Source organism: Muntiacus reevesi, chromosome 1 (assembly GCF_963930625.1).
Source record: "Muntiacus reevesi chromosome 1, mMunRee1.1, whole genome shotgun sequence".
Classification (NCBI taxonomy): Eukaryota; Metazoa; Chordata; class Mammalia; order Artiodactyla; family Cervidae; genus Muntiacus; species Muntiacus reevesi.
This window is the reverse complement of record NC_089249.1, coordinates 117,790,244-117,806,649: the sequence shown is the minus strand read 5'-3', so window position 1 is coordinate 117,806,649 and position 16,406 is coordinate 117,790,244. Positions and strand designations below refer to the sequence as shown.

The 16,406-nt window shown below is 37.6% G+C and overlaps 1 protein-coding gene across 4 annotated transcripts in view; it reads left to right on the top strand.

Annotated features, from left to right (window-relative positions):
• Positions 1 to 16,406, top strand: part of HS2ST1 (heparan sulfate 2-O-sulfotransferase 1) — a 171,165-nt gene that overhangs the window by 130,754 nt on the left and 24,005 nt on the right. For all 4 annotated transcript variants that reach the window (XM_065909640.1, XM_065909632.1, XM_065909649.1 and 1 more), the window contains exon 2: positions 6,892 to 7,130. In XM_065909640.1, coding sequence (XP_065765712.1) covers positions 6,892 to 7,130 — 239 coding nt within the window. The remainder of the gene's footprint in view (positions 1 to 6,891; positions 7,131 to 16,406) is intronic.

Sequence of the window (16,406 nt, the reverse complement as noted above, 5' to 3'; positions counted from 1 at the left end):
GTGTTTCTGAGTCTTTATACAACATTTTTCCATGGTTGCTTTATGTATTACATCATATAAATATCACTTGTCACAATTTACTGGTGTCATCAGTTTACCAATTCAAGTGAAGTATGGAAACTACCTCTATATACATACTTTTACTATCTGCCACTTACAACATAATTGCACTAAATATTTCTTCTGCATACATTTAAAATCATATCACACAGTGTTATAATTTTTGCTTTATATGTCAAACATTTTTGAAAACATAAGGAAAGTTTATTGTATTTACCTTTATGTTTATTCTTTCTTTTTTCTTGCTCCCTTTTTTTTTCCCTTGTGTTTTAAGATTTCTTCTTTTATGTTTTTTTTTCCTTTCTAGAGAACTTCTTTAATCATAGTAGCAATAAATTATTATAGGTTTCTTTCATATAGGAATATCTTATATCCCTTCATTCTTGAGGATGATTTTCTCTGGGTATAGGATTATTTTATTTCACCACTTGAAAAATTGTGCCACCTCCTTCTGGCTCTTTGACTTCTGATGAGAAATCTGCTGTTATTCCAGTTTTTTTTCTACAGTATGCTTCATTTATTGGGCTGATTTCAAGCCTTTTTTCCTTCATTTTTAGTTTCCAGAAGCTTAATTATGATGTGTCTTGTCTTGGATGTTTTTGGTTTATGCCATTTGGAGTTTGTTCAGCATCTTAAATCTTTATCTTCTGTCGGATGTCAAGTTTTCAGCCATATTTCTTTAAGAACTCTTTTAGCCCTGCTTTCTTTCTCTTTTCCTTCCAAGACACCGTGACACCAATTTTAGATCCTGTTGTTACATCCCACAAGTTCCCCAAGGTTCTGTTGCTTTATTCTCCCTATTATATGCTCTCATTGTTATTCTGATTGGATAATTTCTTTTGTTCCATGTTCCAGTTCACTAAATTTTCTTCCTTTCTATTCTGCTGTTGATCCCATTCACTGAGCTTTTTATTTTGGGTTTGTTTGTTTGTTTGTTTTTCTTCCAGTTCTAAAATTTCCATTTAGTTATTTATATATTTTATTTCATTACTGAGCTTATTTTCTGAGGCCTTCTATTTTTTAGTTTGGTTCAGGCTTGTTCTTGAAAGCATTTTTATCATGACTGCTTTAAATCTTTGGTAATTCTAACATCACTGTCCTTTTTATATTGTCATTTCTTGTCTCTATTCATTGAGTTTGAGATCCTGTTCTTAATATGCTGAGTACAATTTAATTGAAACGTGGATATTTTTATGCTATGTTGTGAGACTTTGGATCTTTTTTTCTTCAGTTGAATAAAATATTCTTTAACTTCTATAGGGTTTTGCACTTTTAAAAAGTTTCACACACGTGATGTCATATGATCCACAATAGCCCTTTTCTCCCCCAACACCTGTATTGCTCCTCCGCCTTTCCCTCTCCTCACTGGTGTCCACTAGTTTGTTCTCTGTATCTGTGGGTACTCTGACTCTGATTTAAAAGTACCTTTTGTTTTAGTTGACTTTTCCCAGTACTGCTCTGGCAAGGGAAGGGGTTGCTGCTTTGTTACTGCGAGTGGAGGGAGGAGTTCAGGTTCCCAAACAGGCCGCCATCAACAGCGGCTGAGCTGGCTGTCCCCTGGTCAGGGATGGCCGTGGCCTCGTCACTCTGAGTGATTCTCCCCAGGTCTCCCCTGACAGCCCGAGCGGGGGTGAGGGGGCCTCTCATCACCGCTCCGTGAAAGTGGGCATTCCGGTTCCTTGCTTGGTTCACTGACTCTGCAGAGGCGCCTTGCTACCTGTTGGCTCGGATAAAAGTCCTGGCCCCCTACCTTGTCTCCTGGGACAGCATTCCACTGGAGATTCTGGGCTGCTGATTCCAGCCCTGTGAGGGTAGGAGTCTGGGCTTGCTCCTTGGCCCGTGAGCATGGAAGTGGGGCCACCGGTTTTCTGTGGAGTTTAGCTACAGCAGGGTGATTATCGTCCGAAAAGTTTTTGTCTTACCATGCTGTCCCTTTCTTGGTGTTCTGGCAGGGCTTTTGTTGGACGTCTTTCTATGTATGCCTGCTCCTGGGTTGCCAGCTTCTACTGCTCCAAGACTGGGGTATGTAAGGCTAAGGAAAACTTAAGGAACTCACCACGTTGTTCCTTGAATCTTAAGGGCTGTAACTAGTCTGTTTCCTTCTCTCCAACTTTTAGAGTCTTATGTTTGTCATGTGTATGATGTCCAGGGTTTTAGTTGTACTTCATGAGAGGAATAGCAAAAACATAAGTTTACAGCATCGTCCTTGAAGTAGAAGGTGGTCTCAACTCCTTTTTATAGGATGATCCAGTTAAACATAAATGCAAAATTTTTTTAAGTAATTAATTTATTTCATTTTGACTGTGCTGGGTCTTTGTTGCTCCACAGGCTTTCTCTAGCTGAAACAGGTGGGAGCAACTCTCTAGTTGTGGATTGCAGGCTTCTCACTGTGGCACTTCTCTTGTTGTGGAGCATGGACTCTAGGGAGTGTGGGCTTCAGTGGTTGTGGCAGGTGAGCTCAGTAGTTGCCCTGCAGCATGTGGAATCTTCCCGACCAGGGATCAGACTCGCATCCCCTGCATTTACAGGTGGAATCCTAACCCCTGGACCACCAGGGCAGTCCACTTGTAAGTTTTAAGGACAACACGTGCGTCTCTTGCTCACTGCCTGGAAACCACACAAGAAAACACTTACTAGTGTTGAGAGTCCAGCCTTTAATCATCCATGTTGGAATTTGTCAGTCCCCATGGTGATTGAATTCAGGGAAGCTGACTCAGCTGAACATATTCATGAGAAAATAATGTATACAATTTTTCAACCAGTTTGTTTAATTCATAATAATTACCAAATCCTACTTCCATGAAGATCAGATACTGTCTGACTACACAGTTCACTCACAGTAAGTGGTGGTGGAAAAGAAATCAGTTAACCTTTTAATAGCTTTCTTTTGATCCACTTTTGTTGCTTCCTACTTCTCATTGTGTGCACATTTTATGGGGAACAAATTATACCAGAACAGTATTCGGGGATTTACACAACTGAGGATTTATCTCTAGAAAGTGCTAAGGATCCTCTTTAACTCAGGTGTTTGATAGCTCCAAGCTCTTAGTTCCTGTCTGGCTCTGCAAAAGGCATAATTACCAGGGAGTTCTGACAGGTCAAATTTTGTGATAAGGCACCTTCGCTGTAGACATTTTTCTAATCATCACTGCCAATTTCCTCTATGATTTCTGTTTGCCTGCAATTCTAATTTGTGAGTAACCTCTTGTTTTTGATATATGTACTAATACGTTTAGGCAGTTTACCATCAGGCCTTGATGTCCATGAGCCTTTTTTCTTTTTTTGGAAATAATTAACTTGGGGTCATGGAGCTGCCTGCCCATGGTTGGGCTCCAGGAGGAAGCTCTGACATGTACACATCAGCCGTTCTGGAGACCAGATCTATTATTTTCATCATATCCTCAGAGGACCCAAAAACTCATCATGAGCCACTGTTGCTTGGACAGTTTTGAGCATTACTTTCCTAGCGTGTGAGATGAGTTCAGTGGTGCAGTAGGTGGTTTGAACATTCTTTGGCATTGCCTTTCTTTGGGATTGAAATGAAAACTGACCTTTTCCAGTCCTGTGGCCACTGCTGAGTTTTCCAAATTTGCTGGCATATTGAGTGCAGCACTTTCACAGCATCTTTTTTTAGGATTTGAAATAGCTCAACTGGAATTCCATCACCTCTGCTAGCCTTGTTCATAGTGATGCTTCTTAAAGCCCACTTGACTTCACATTTCAAGATATCTGGCTTTAGGTGAATGATCACAGCATCGTGGTTATCTGGGTCATGAAGATCTTTTTTGTATAATTCTTCTATGCATTCTTGCCACCTCTTCTTAATATCTTCTGCTTCTGTTAGGTCCATACTGTTTCTGTCCTTTATTGTGCCCATCTATGCATGAAATATTTCCTTGGTATCTCTAATTTTCCTGAAGAGATCTCTAGTCTTTAATTTAGGAAATGTCAAATATACAGTTCATATACTTTAATACACATAATGAACCAAGAATAATGATTAATTCTAAAAACATGCTAGTTTCATGCTCTAGATAGAGTTTTAGCACCTTAAAATTTTTTTTAAATCCATAAACTAAAAAATAACTTCTTTTAAAGAATAACAAAATCTGTTTCTTTTCTAAATACTCAGTTCAGAAAAACTAGTGAAAGCATTCAGCATTATTGGTTGTTGGTGTAGCCATTAAAAGTAAAGGCAATTTCATATATATCTGGGCTGCTGTAGGAAGCAAGCTCTTAAACTTCTGTCAGCACTTAAATGTCAACAGTACTGTTTTATTTCCCATAGTGGAAAAGGGAGATTGAGGACATAACAGTACCGTAATAGTTTTGGATTGTGGTGACAGTTTGGGGTTGCTTAGAAGATAAAATTCCCTTAAAATTACTGAATATAATTATGTTCTTAGGCTTTCCATAAATACATGCTGAATTTAGTGAGAGAACTTCCAAATCCTGTGTAGATTCTTGAGCATCGTTTATTACCTCGATTACAGATTCATTTGTAAACTACTTTAAATTTTGAGAAATATTTTGCTTTCTAAACATGTGGTATGTGGTTCTTAAAAGTTTGTCCAGGTTTCTTTTTCTGTTTCTTCTTAGTCTTTTTCTGTTGATTGTCTTTTTTTCTTGGCCCTTAGATGTTTATATTTCCTAAGATTCTGTTCTAAGATTAAACTCTCCTTACATGCTATATATTCTGTAATATCTATGTAGTTTCACCATTCCTACGGTTTCCCAGATGTCTCTCTTCTACACGAATGTTTATTCTCAACACTTGAGCTGTGTGCCCAATTACCTACATCTCCTGGGTATCCCAGGCAGTCCAACAATATGTTCTACATTAAGCTCATCTCGTTTTCTCGGTATTCCCAACCAACTCTCCCCCCTGAAAAGAGATGCGTATATATGCATAGTATGTATTCATATGTGTGCTTCTCTTCCTGTTTTGGAAAGCCTGCTGCTAGTAGGGCTTCCCTGATGGCTCAGTGAGTAAAGAATCTGCCTGCAACTCAAGAGACGTAGGAAACGTGGGGTCGATCCTTGGGTCAAGAAGATCCCCTGGAGGAGGAAATGGCCACCCACTCCAGTATTCTTGCCTGGAAATCCCATGGACAGAGGAGCCTGGTGGGCTCCAGTCCATGCGGTCGCAGAGTCAGGCATGACTTAGCGACTAAACCACCACCAGTAAGCAGCAGGCTTGGAACTTCAAGTCTTCTGAAGGTGAATCCTCAGCTCAGAGCATACTCTATAATGTAGTGGCCATATCTTCTGAATCAAAATTTAAGATGCATAGTCAAACAATATTTGAAGCCTGAACTTGTTACTGTAATTATACCACATTGCTTTTTTATGTCACTTTACTCAATTGTTGCTGGTATGGTAGATAGATGCTAATACACATAAAATGTAAAATTGCAATTATGTGTATGAATGAGATGTGCATTATGAGGTACATATACATACATCATATGTGTATGTGTGAGGCTTGACCTAGTTAGGGAGATTAGATGATGCTTCCCTTCCCTTGCAAGTGATGATTAAATTCAGTGTGACGTTTGCGGAGTTCACTAGGCAGAATTGGGGTAGAGGGAGAATGAATGAGAGGGCAAGGCAGGGTAAGGTAGCTGGCACAGAGATCTGGTGATAGGAGGGTGCCTACTGTGTGTGAGCAGTTGTCTTTGTGCAGAGTAATTTGCAGTCTTGTTACTTCTCCGCCCCCCCCCCCCCATTTCTTCCCATATTCTTGCTTCTTAATTCTAAAGAATATTTGAAGTTGAAGCTTATATTAAATAGAGAATAATCTGGCTCAGGTAGCTCAAACAGGGGCTGTGTATCAACCTAGAGGGGTGGGATGGGGAGGGAGATGGGAGGGAGGTTCAAAAGGGAGGGGAAATATGTATACCTGTGACTGATTCATGTTGAGGTTTGATAGAAAACAACAAAGTTCTGTAAAGCCGTTATCTTTCAATTAAAAAATAAATAATAAGAAAAAAAATGTAACTTGCTTTTCAAACTGCTTGGTGAACAGTCATTTGAATTAGAGGCACCATGGAGTTTAATTAATAAACATAGCCAGGACTTATCTGTAGTTTAAAACACCAAAATGAAAAAGGTTTTCTGATATCATCTTTACTCTTGTTACCTAAAATCACACAAGCGTTTATAATCACTGCCCTAGTACATTCTGATAAGGCAGGGGTTACTACATCCTGTGTACTTCCCAGGTGGTGCAGTGGTAAGGAATCCACCTGCCAAGGCAGGAGGCACAAGAGATGCAGGCTGGGTCCCTGGGTGGGGAGGATCCCCTGGAGGAGGAAATGGCAACCCACTCCAGTATTCTTGCCTGGAAAATCCCATGGACAGAGGAGCCTGGCAGGCTGCAGTCCAAGGGGCTTCCAAGAGTCAGACACAACTGAGCACACACACAACTACATCCTAAGTAGTAAATTTCTAAATCACTGCCTAAATTATAAGTGATTTATTTCCTAAGTGTATTTTTACTGTGAAGCTTAGTATTCCATGCAACCTGTCTTTATGTGTTTGAGAATTAATTCAGGCTATAAAAATTCTATTGGAATGGAAAGTGTATTTTGAACTACATGAAAGAACTCTAATCTGTTGTATTCTAAACTCAATGACTTTTTTTCTTTTGTTCTTCATATGCATGCGTATTATCTCTCCAAGATAATTCTGAAGTTTTGGTCCTTAAAACATTTCTTAACCCCGTTCTTGAGTAGGAGAACTATGTTCCAGGGATAGGAAATTATTTTCAGTGTTTTACAACTTTTTTTATAATGTCTTTCAAAACTAAGTTCATATTTTTCTTTGCAGAAAGGGCTATTGCACGACATGAAGTTCGAGAGATTGAGCAGCGACATACCATGGATGGCCCTCGGCAAGATGTCGCTTTAGATGAGGAAGACGACATGGTGATCATTTATAACAGAGTCCCCAAAACTGCAAGCACCTCTTTTACCAATATTGCCTATGATCTGTGTGCAAAGAATAAATACCATGTTCTTCACATCAACACTACCAAAAATAATCCAGTGATGTCACTGCAAGATCAGGTAAATACCACTTGGATTCATAATGTTTTCTGACACTAACTCAAGTTTTGTATTTCAAGAAGGTAAAGCATTTTAAGGGATATGTATGCTGAGCCCAGTGGATTGTAAGTTTCTTGGAGGAATGGATCAACCAAACTTCTCTATAGTTTTACATTCTTCACAGTATTTGGTACATTTCCTTGCCTACAATATGTATTCAAATACTTGTGAAATAAATGAATTAACAGCTTGAATTTTTGAAGACAAAGTTGATGCTCTTCAGTATGCTAGCCCTTTAAAACTGAAATATTTTTAGCAGGTGCCCTGCAATAAAAATCATTATATTGTCTCAATTCATCACTGAGAAATCTTTATTTGATGAATACTTGTATTCTTTTTTTTTTTTTTTTAATCTGTGGTTCACTTTTTTTTTTTTTAATTTTTTTTTTTCCAGTGGGTTTTGTCATATATTGATATGAATCAGCCATAGAGTTACACGTATTCCCCATTCCGAACCCCCCTCCCACCTCCCTCTCCACCCGATTCCTCTGGGTCTTCCCAGCCCACCAGGCCTGAGCACTTGATTCATGCATCCCACCTGGGCTGGTGATCTGATTCACCATAGATAATATACATGCTGTTCTTTCAAAACATCCCACCCTCACCTTCTTACAGAGTTCAAAAGTCTGTTCTGTACTTCTGTGTCTCTTTTTCTGTTTTGCATATAGGGTTATCGTTACCATCTTTCTAAATTCCATATATATGTGTTAGTATGCTGTAATGTTCTTTATCTTTCTGGCTTACTTCACTCTGTATAATGGGCTCCAGTTTCATCCATCTCATTAGAACTGATTCAAATGAATTCTTTTTAACGGCTGAGTAATATTCCATGGTGTATATGTACCACAGCTTCCTTATCCATTCATCTGCTGATGGGCATCTAGGTTGCTTCCATGTCCTGGCTATTATAAACAGTGCTGCGATGAACATTGGGGTGCACGTGTCTCTTTCAGATCTGGTTTCTTCGGTGTGTATGCCCAGAAGTGGTATTGCTGGGTCATATGGCAGTTCTATTTCCAGTAATACTTGTATTCTATATAGCTCAGTTTTGTGACTAGACTCCTGAATTTAATCTTATCTTTATTCGTGTAAGTATTAGCTATAAACTTCTGGGGAACAGGGATTATGTCTTGTATTTTTAATATAATCTTGCCTTTCAAGTTATTGAGAATCTTTTTAAAAAATTTTTATCAGAGTATAGTTGATTTACAATGTTGTGTTATTTCCTGCTGTTCAACAAAAAGAATCAGCTATACATTTACATGTATACAGTCTTTCTTAGATTCTGACCCCATGTAGGTCATTGCAGAGTGTTGAGTAGAGATCCCTGTGCTCTACAGTGGGTCCGTATTAGTTACCCATTTTAGATACATAGCAGTATGTTTTGTGTCAGTCCTAATCTCCCATTTATCCCTTCTCTCCTTACCTCCTGGTGACCAATAAACTTGTTTTCCACATCTGTAACTGTTTTATAATTAAGTTAATTTGTATCCTTTTATAAAATGTGCTGCAGTGAACATTGGGGTGCAGTATCTTTCAAGTTGTTAAGAATCTTTAGATAAACAGATGGATAGATAATTTATGAAGTGGTTTTAAGAGAAGTGGAGGAAGTTATCTCAGAAACTGGAACTGACTCCCCTGGAGTCATACCTGGAGTTCTGACTATAATTATAAGTATAGTTCTTTCCACAAATATTAAAGGGAATAGGAGTTGAGCCCCATGATAAGAAAAGATAATATTTGAAAATACTATGTAGGATCAAATACCATATTGAGGTAGCTTATTAGACAGGTATTTGTGATAGTCATGTAGTTAAAATGTATTTATCTGTTTGAAAATGTCTGACCTTGTTTTACTGTCACAGAATTGCTGTTATTCCACTATTTAGCATAGCTTTAATCCTCTCACTGAAGTAAGAGAATAACATTGACACCCACGGTTAGGTTCGCTTTCTTACTAGAGAACTATTTGTAAAGGCTAATTGTATATGGCATATCATGTGCCCATATAATTCTTGGCTCTCTGCAGTATCCTCAATTACTCTCTTCTATAGAACCAAAAATCTACACTCATCAGCCAAATCAAATAACTCTTTTGTAAATGAGAAGAAACATGAGCTTATTTAGCTAAGTGGGTCATAAAAACTATTCATTATGTAATTTTGTATATCTCAAGGGCAACTGTCCTAAATTATCAGATTTTATACAGTGCGTAGTAGATTTTAAATCTGCATGATTACTTTTCAGAATATATCTTGGTTTACAAGGAACAATTCTTAACACTCACATAATAATTTTACATTTCTTCAGTAATATTATTTAGAAAAATAATTTGTTCAAATTTTTAGAATTATTATGTGTCCAGCGTTAGAAAGTTGTCTTCTAGCTGTGATATATCTGATAATGACTTAGACCTCCCCCCCAACCCCAGCCCATGAAATATAAATCTGCCAAAGCTCACCATATAAGACATTTATAGGCATCATGTACTGGTACATTTTTCCAGTTGCATTTAGATGAGATAAAACTTCTGTTTTCCTTTCAATATCTTGTCGTGTGTGTGTGTGTGTATGTGTTTATGCAACAAAAGAGATGCATAGACACTATCTTAAAGGCAACTGGGTTACAAAATGAACAATACTTAAAATGCTTTTGTGGGGGCAGAGTGGAAGAATAGCCTTAATCACCAGTTGACATACTTCACAATGTCAGCTGGTAGTTCAGTATCTGTAATTAATTAGGTAGGGCTGTCTTAATATACAAAATGTTCTCTATACACCATATCTAATTTTTTTTTAACTGATCTTTTCTTCTGAATTGAAACAGTTCTTCAAACAAGTCATAAGTGCTATTTCCTTTCCCTTTGCATGACATATTAGATAGCATTTTAATTTTACTTTCAGCCTAGTATAAGCTTTCTCTAAGTGTAAACTTTTGAATTATAATATTAGATGCCTTGAAAATAATTTCAAAAATATTTCCTGAAAATTATCTTGTATAATACTTCATTTTAATGCCATATTTTTATTGTCCTTGTGAACTGTTCTGAACTGCCCTATTATTTAAATAAGAATTAATAAATGACCTATTTTGCTCTTCTTTCTTCTCTGAGCAATAGTTTCTAATCAGTATCTAACTCAAGTGAGACTTAAAAAATGAGGTTTTTTAAAAATCTGCTGTTGTCCTGATCTTCTATTTAAAGCCCAATTTACTTGTCAGAATACTTAGGGATATAGTAGATGATCCATGCCCTCCATTCTGTCATCTTCCAACCTCAGCAGTCCAGTCTGCTTAATATCTGCCTTTAATATCCCAGGCTCTTTCCTAGATTCGTTTTTCTATGGGAGACTGTGCTGAACTTTTTATCTGCTTAATCATTCTTCTCAAAAATCTTAGAGGTAAAGATAGAATATTTCTGGTCTGATATAAAATATTCCCTATGTAACAGTTATGTGTATTCTTAGACACTATTCTCAACTCTACTTTCAAGTTTTCCTTTATTGCACATGTAATGTATACTGAGATTATGCTACATTACTTGGGGAATTACCAAAGAAATTAAAAACAAGGCTATGTTTTTAAAAGAGCTTATTTATAATTTACTAGGAAACATAAAACATAGTTGAAGGAACTATGACAACTATTCAAAGAAAACATCAAGTTGTGTTCTCACCAAAATGTATAACCAAAATGCTCAACTTGGACCTCATCCTGAGAAAACAAGCAGATCCATATTGTTGAATGTTATATAGAACATATATATCTAGGACAACTGTCCTGAACTATTAGTGTCAATGTCATGACAACCAAAGGGGGGGGGGGTAGTGATGGGCTAGCAGAAACTAAGGAGACATGAAAACCAAATGTAATTCATGACCCATGATTGGATCCTTGAGCAAAAATGTCTGCTACTTTGATTCAGAAAAAAATTAAGTGTGTGTGTGCATAGAGAGAGGGGAGGAAAGAAAGATATATATCACAGACGTGGCAAAATGTTAACAGTGACTCTTGGTGAAGAATACAAATACTGGCTACTGTTCTTTCAATTTTCTGTAGTTTAATAAGAGTTTTTCAGAATTAAGAAGTTGGGATAAAATAAGAGGAACAGTTAGAACAAGGAGATTAGGAGGTAATCATTTGAGAATATAAGGCATGAAAGGACTTAAGTGGTAAGTGTGAGGTGGACTTAGTCATGTAGGTTATGTTTTTGAGATGGGCTTTACTCTGTTAATCGACAGGAATCAGCAGGAGACAGGTAATCAGCTCCTCTAGTTGGAAAATGAAGTTGACTCTAGTACACAAAAGTATCTTTATATTATGGAATATCTTGTCTTTAACTATGTCAAATAGGTTTAAATGGCATCATCTTTTATGATTCTTCTTTATTCTTTTCTCCTCTCATATATTTATTTGAGATAAATAAATCTCTGATCTGATCTGGTCTGATCATATTTAACCCCTTTCTGGAATTACCCAGAATTTGTATTCTTTTACAGGACAGTATATATATATATATATATATTTTTTTTTTTTTTTTTTACAAAACTTACTGTTAAACCAACTTCTGGCTATTTGCATTAAAGCATATGGTTTTATATTAATAGTTGCAAATACTGATTTTTCAGAACAACACTTTAGGTGAATGCTTCTTGACTTAGAATGTGTATACTGAACATCAGTTGAAGTAGTTTTTGATTCAGAAGGACTGAGATAAAGCCTGATACTTGAATTTCTGAGATGCTTCCTATTAATGCCAAAACTGATACTTCTGGTGCTTGACCCACAGTTTGAATAGCAAAGATCTAGAACAAGAGTCTCAGTGGGGTGATATAATCATACGAGATGTGTATTGTAATCTTCCCAGGATGGTGAGTTACGTATCTTTAAATTAGCATTCCTACCTCCCCAGCAAAATCTAAATTCATTACCTGGGCCAGCAGGTCCTCCTTCTTGATCAAACCCTTGCCCATTGGCCATTGCTTCAACGTTTTATTTGCTGGCCACACTGAACTTTTGATTCATTGAATGCCCCAAGCCTTTACCACTTCAGGGCCTCTGTACTTAACATTTCCTCTTAGAAGGCACTTCTCCCTGCCTCACAGTTGGCTTTATATTATCCGTTAAGGTTTCAGCTTATTGACATCCTCATAGCAAAGCCTTAGTTGACCATCCTATTTATTAAATACTTCTTCCAGGTTACTGGGTACCATTATTCTTTCACTATCTTTCCTATTACTGATTTATTTATTTACTGTCTGTCATTTTCTCTATTATAATTTAAGTTTCTTAAGGGCAGGGACCTTGTCTGTCTTGTTCACTTTGTATCCCTGGGCCTAAGACATAGTTCAGTTCAGCCACTCAGTTGTGTCCAACCCTTTGTGACCCTGTGGACTGCAGCATGCCAGGCCTCCCTGTCCATCAACAACTCCCAGAGTTTACTCATGTCCATTGAGTTGGTGATGCCATCCAACCATCTTATCCTCTGTTATCCCCTTCTCCTCCTGCCTTCAATCTTTCCCAGCATCAGGGTCTTTTCCAATGTGTCAGTTATCGCAAGAGGTGGCCAAAGTATTGGAGTTTCAGCTTCAGCCTCAGTCCTTCCAATGAATATTCAGGACTGATTTCCTCTAGGATGGACTGGTTGGATCTCCTTACAGTCCAAAGGACTCTCAGGAGTCTTCTCCAACACCACAGTTCAAAAGCATCAATTCTTCAGCGTTCAGCTTTCTTTATAGTCCAACTCTCACATCCATACATGACTACTGGAAAAACCATAACTTTGACTAGACGGACCTTTATTATGTCTCTGCTTTTTAATATGCTATCTAGGTTGGTCATAGCTTTTCTCCCAAGGAGTAAGCATCTTTTAATTTCATGACTGCAGTCGCCATCTGCAGTGTTTTTGGAGCCCAATAAAATAAAGTCTGTCACTATTTCCACTGTTTCCCCATCTATTTGCCATGAAGTGATGGGACCAGATGACATGATCTTAGTTTTCTGAATGTTTCATTTTAACCCAACTTTTTCACTCTTCTCTTTCACATTCATCAAGAGGCTCTTTAGTTCTTCTTTGCTTTCTGCCATAAGGGTGGTGTCATCTGCATATTTGAGGTTATTGGTATTTCTCCCAGCAAATTTGATTCCAGCTTGTGCTTCATCCAATCCAATGTTTCTCGTGATATACTCTGCATATAAGTTAAATAAGCAGGGTGACCATATACAGCCTTGATGTACTCCTTTACCTATTTGGAACCAGTCTGTTGTTCCATGTCCAGTTCTAACTGTTGCTTCTTGACCTGCATGCAGATTTCTCAAGAAGCAGGTCAGGTGGTCTGATATTCCCATCTCTTTAAGAATTTCCCACAGTTTGTTGTGATCCACACAGTCAAAGGCTTTGGCATAGTCAATAAAGCAGAAATAGATATTTTTCTGGAACTCTCTTGCTTTTTCGGTGATCTGGCAGATGTTGGCAATTTGATCTCTGGTTCCTCTGCGTTTTCTAAAACCAGCTTAAACATCTGGAAGTTCACAGTTCATGTACTGTTGAAGCCTGGCTTGGAGAATTTTGAGCGTTGCTTTACTAGCATGTGAGAGTAATGCAATTGTGTGGTAGTTTGAGCATTCTTTGGCATTGCCTTTCTTTGGGATTGGAATGAAAACTGACATTTTCCAGTCCTGTGGCCACTGTTGAGTTTTCCAAATTTGCTGGCTTATTGAGTGCAGCACTTTCACAGCATCATCTTTTAGGATTTGAAATACTTCAACTGGAATTCCATCACCTCCACAAGCTTTGTTCATAGTTAAGGCCCACTTAACTTTGCATTCCAGGATGTCTGGCTCTAGGTGAATGATCATACTACCATGATTATCTGGATGGTTCTTCTATGTATTCTTGCCACCTCTTCTTAATATCTTCTGCTTCTGTTAGGTCCATACCATTTCTCTCCTTTATTGTGCCCATCTTTGCTTGAAATGTTCCCTTGGTATCTCTAATTTTCTTGAAGAAATCTCTAGTCTTTCCCTTTCTATTGTAGATGCTCCGTATCATGTTGTATGTATTGTAGATACATAGTAGATACTCCGTAAATTTTTTGTTGAATGAATGAATGAACAAATGAACCTGCTTAGGTTCTGAAGGTAATTCTTAGCTGAGCTTGATGCCATGGTGGTAAATACTTGCAGAAGGAGTGCCTCTGATTGATAGTAGTAGGATTGAACAACACAATTCTGAGCTTTAGTGCAGATAGTATATTATGTTCTTTTGCTGCTGAACCTTTCTTATATGGTATCCAATTATTACTCATTTTTTCTCTTTGCATAGAAAACTTCCTCTTCAATTTAGTCTCATAAAACTACCCACAGCTGTATAGTGAATGTTTAAGTATATGAATGAGTGGGAGTTTGGTATATATAATTACCCAAGTTAATAGTAATGTTCACTCAATAGGTAGTAATTACAAAGTTGGAATTTGACCAGGATGTTCAGGATGACATTCCTACTTTTAGATAGTGAAAACAACTTCTTTTGTGATCACATTTAATCATAATGTTGAGATTCCTCTTATTAAGAATATAAATCTAGATATAGTGTTAGTGAGACGGTGCTTTCTCAGCTTTTCCTATTGCACTGGTTCAATTCTGGTTCAACTAGCAAATAAATCACAACACCACTCACTACATTGCTTGTGTTTTCCCTAAAGGCCTCTTCTGATTACTAGCTAGCCTAACTCTGCTTAAGAGTTATAAAATCTGAGAAAAATCACAGTTTAAAATCTGCTCCAGGCTAGCCATAAAACATCTTTTTTTCCTGTGTTATATCTAACTACTGTTTCTGAAACATCTTTCTTGATAGCCTTTTGCAATCAGAGTATGGAAATTCTCTTTAACTCACTATGGTGACTGTATTTCTTTTCCCCAAGAGTTTTCAGTGTCTTCAGACTCAGCTTCATTTGATACTATTAGTTTAGCTCCTTTTTGCCCCTCTCTTTGTCTTTCATGAATGCCAAGTATCGCAGTCAGTAAGAATCCATAACATGAACTGAGTAGAAGCTTGCTCACCTGATCTACCTCTCTCCTTACTCCTCTCTATCCCAGAGCTTTATCTCACAGTCTTGGGCAGAATGCTCCACTGTAGAGGAAAACTAGAAGAAAAACTGAAAGGCAAGTGGTAGAGAAGAGACGAGAATACAGAAAATGAAAGGGCATAAGCGAATATGACCGAGGAGCGGCAGGGAAATTCTAGAGAACTCGGACGATAAAAATTAAATGTGGCTAAATTAATACTTTGAAAGGAAAACTTTTAAAAAGTATGTTCTTCAAAGGGCATTAATTAGGTTTTTGTGTCCTGGGAGATTACTTTTGAAGAGGAGATTAGGATGGTGTAGAATTTCAGTCCTATATAAATGACACTTCTAAATGCTCAGACTCCTTTCCAGAGTAGCGTGAAGCACCGCTTTAACCTTACTGACAGTATTTGTTTACTTAGCACTTTTTGCTTCCCTGTGAAGGGAAGGTAAATCTCAGCTCTGCATCTTTTGATTTATTACAAATCAGCCACAGCTTTATTAATGAGATTTTAACAGATTGCCTTAGTTAAGTGTTGATTAGATGAAAGAAAAAATTACATACACATATACATTAAGTTTGTAGCTTTCAGTATTCTCTTAGTTGGAGATTAGAGAAAGATTCTGTGTGTTTGGAGACCAGCAATCATAGAATGTAGGGAATTCCCAGATGGTCTGTGCTCCCAATGCAGGGGGCACCAGTTCGATCCCTGGTTAGGAACTAAGATCCCACATCCTGTGCAGCATGGTCAAAAAAATAAAATTAAAAAAAAAAATAGACTGTAGAGAATTTAACCTAACTGAATATGCCTCAGAATGTATTCAGTATAGTAAGATTCAAAGTCCTACATTTAGACTGGGTCTCTTAGTTTTGACCTGTATTGTTCAGCAACCCTTGAGGTTACCCAGGGCAATAAAAAGGCAAGAATAAGTCAGCGGCCATTGTCGAAAAATGGTTATTCAATACAAGAGATAATGCACAGGGTAGATTGGAGGTTGAGATTATAATGAATGTAAGGAGGGAAATAAACAGTTGAGAGAGATGTGTCAACAGAGCTTTGAGATCCTGGAGGTTTGAATGTCTGGATTTCAGGGATTTCCTGAGCATTGGACAGAACCTGAAATTCTCAGTGTCCGAGTCTGTTGATCAGTTTATGATGTGAAAGATATCTGT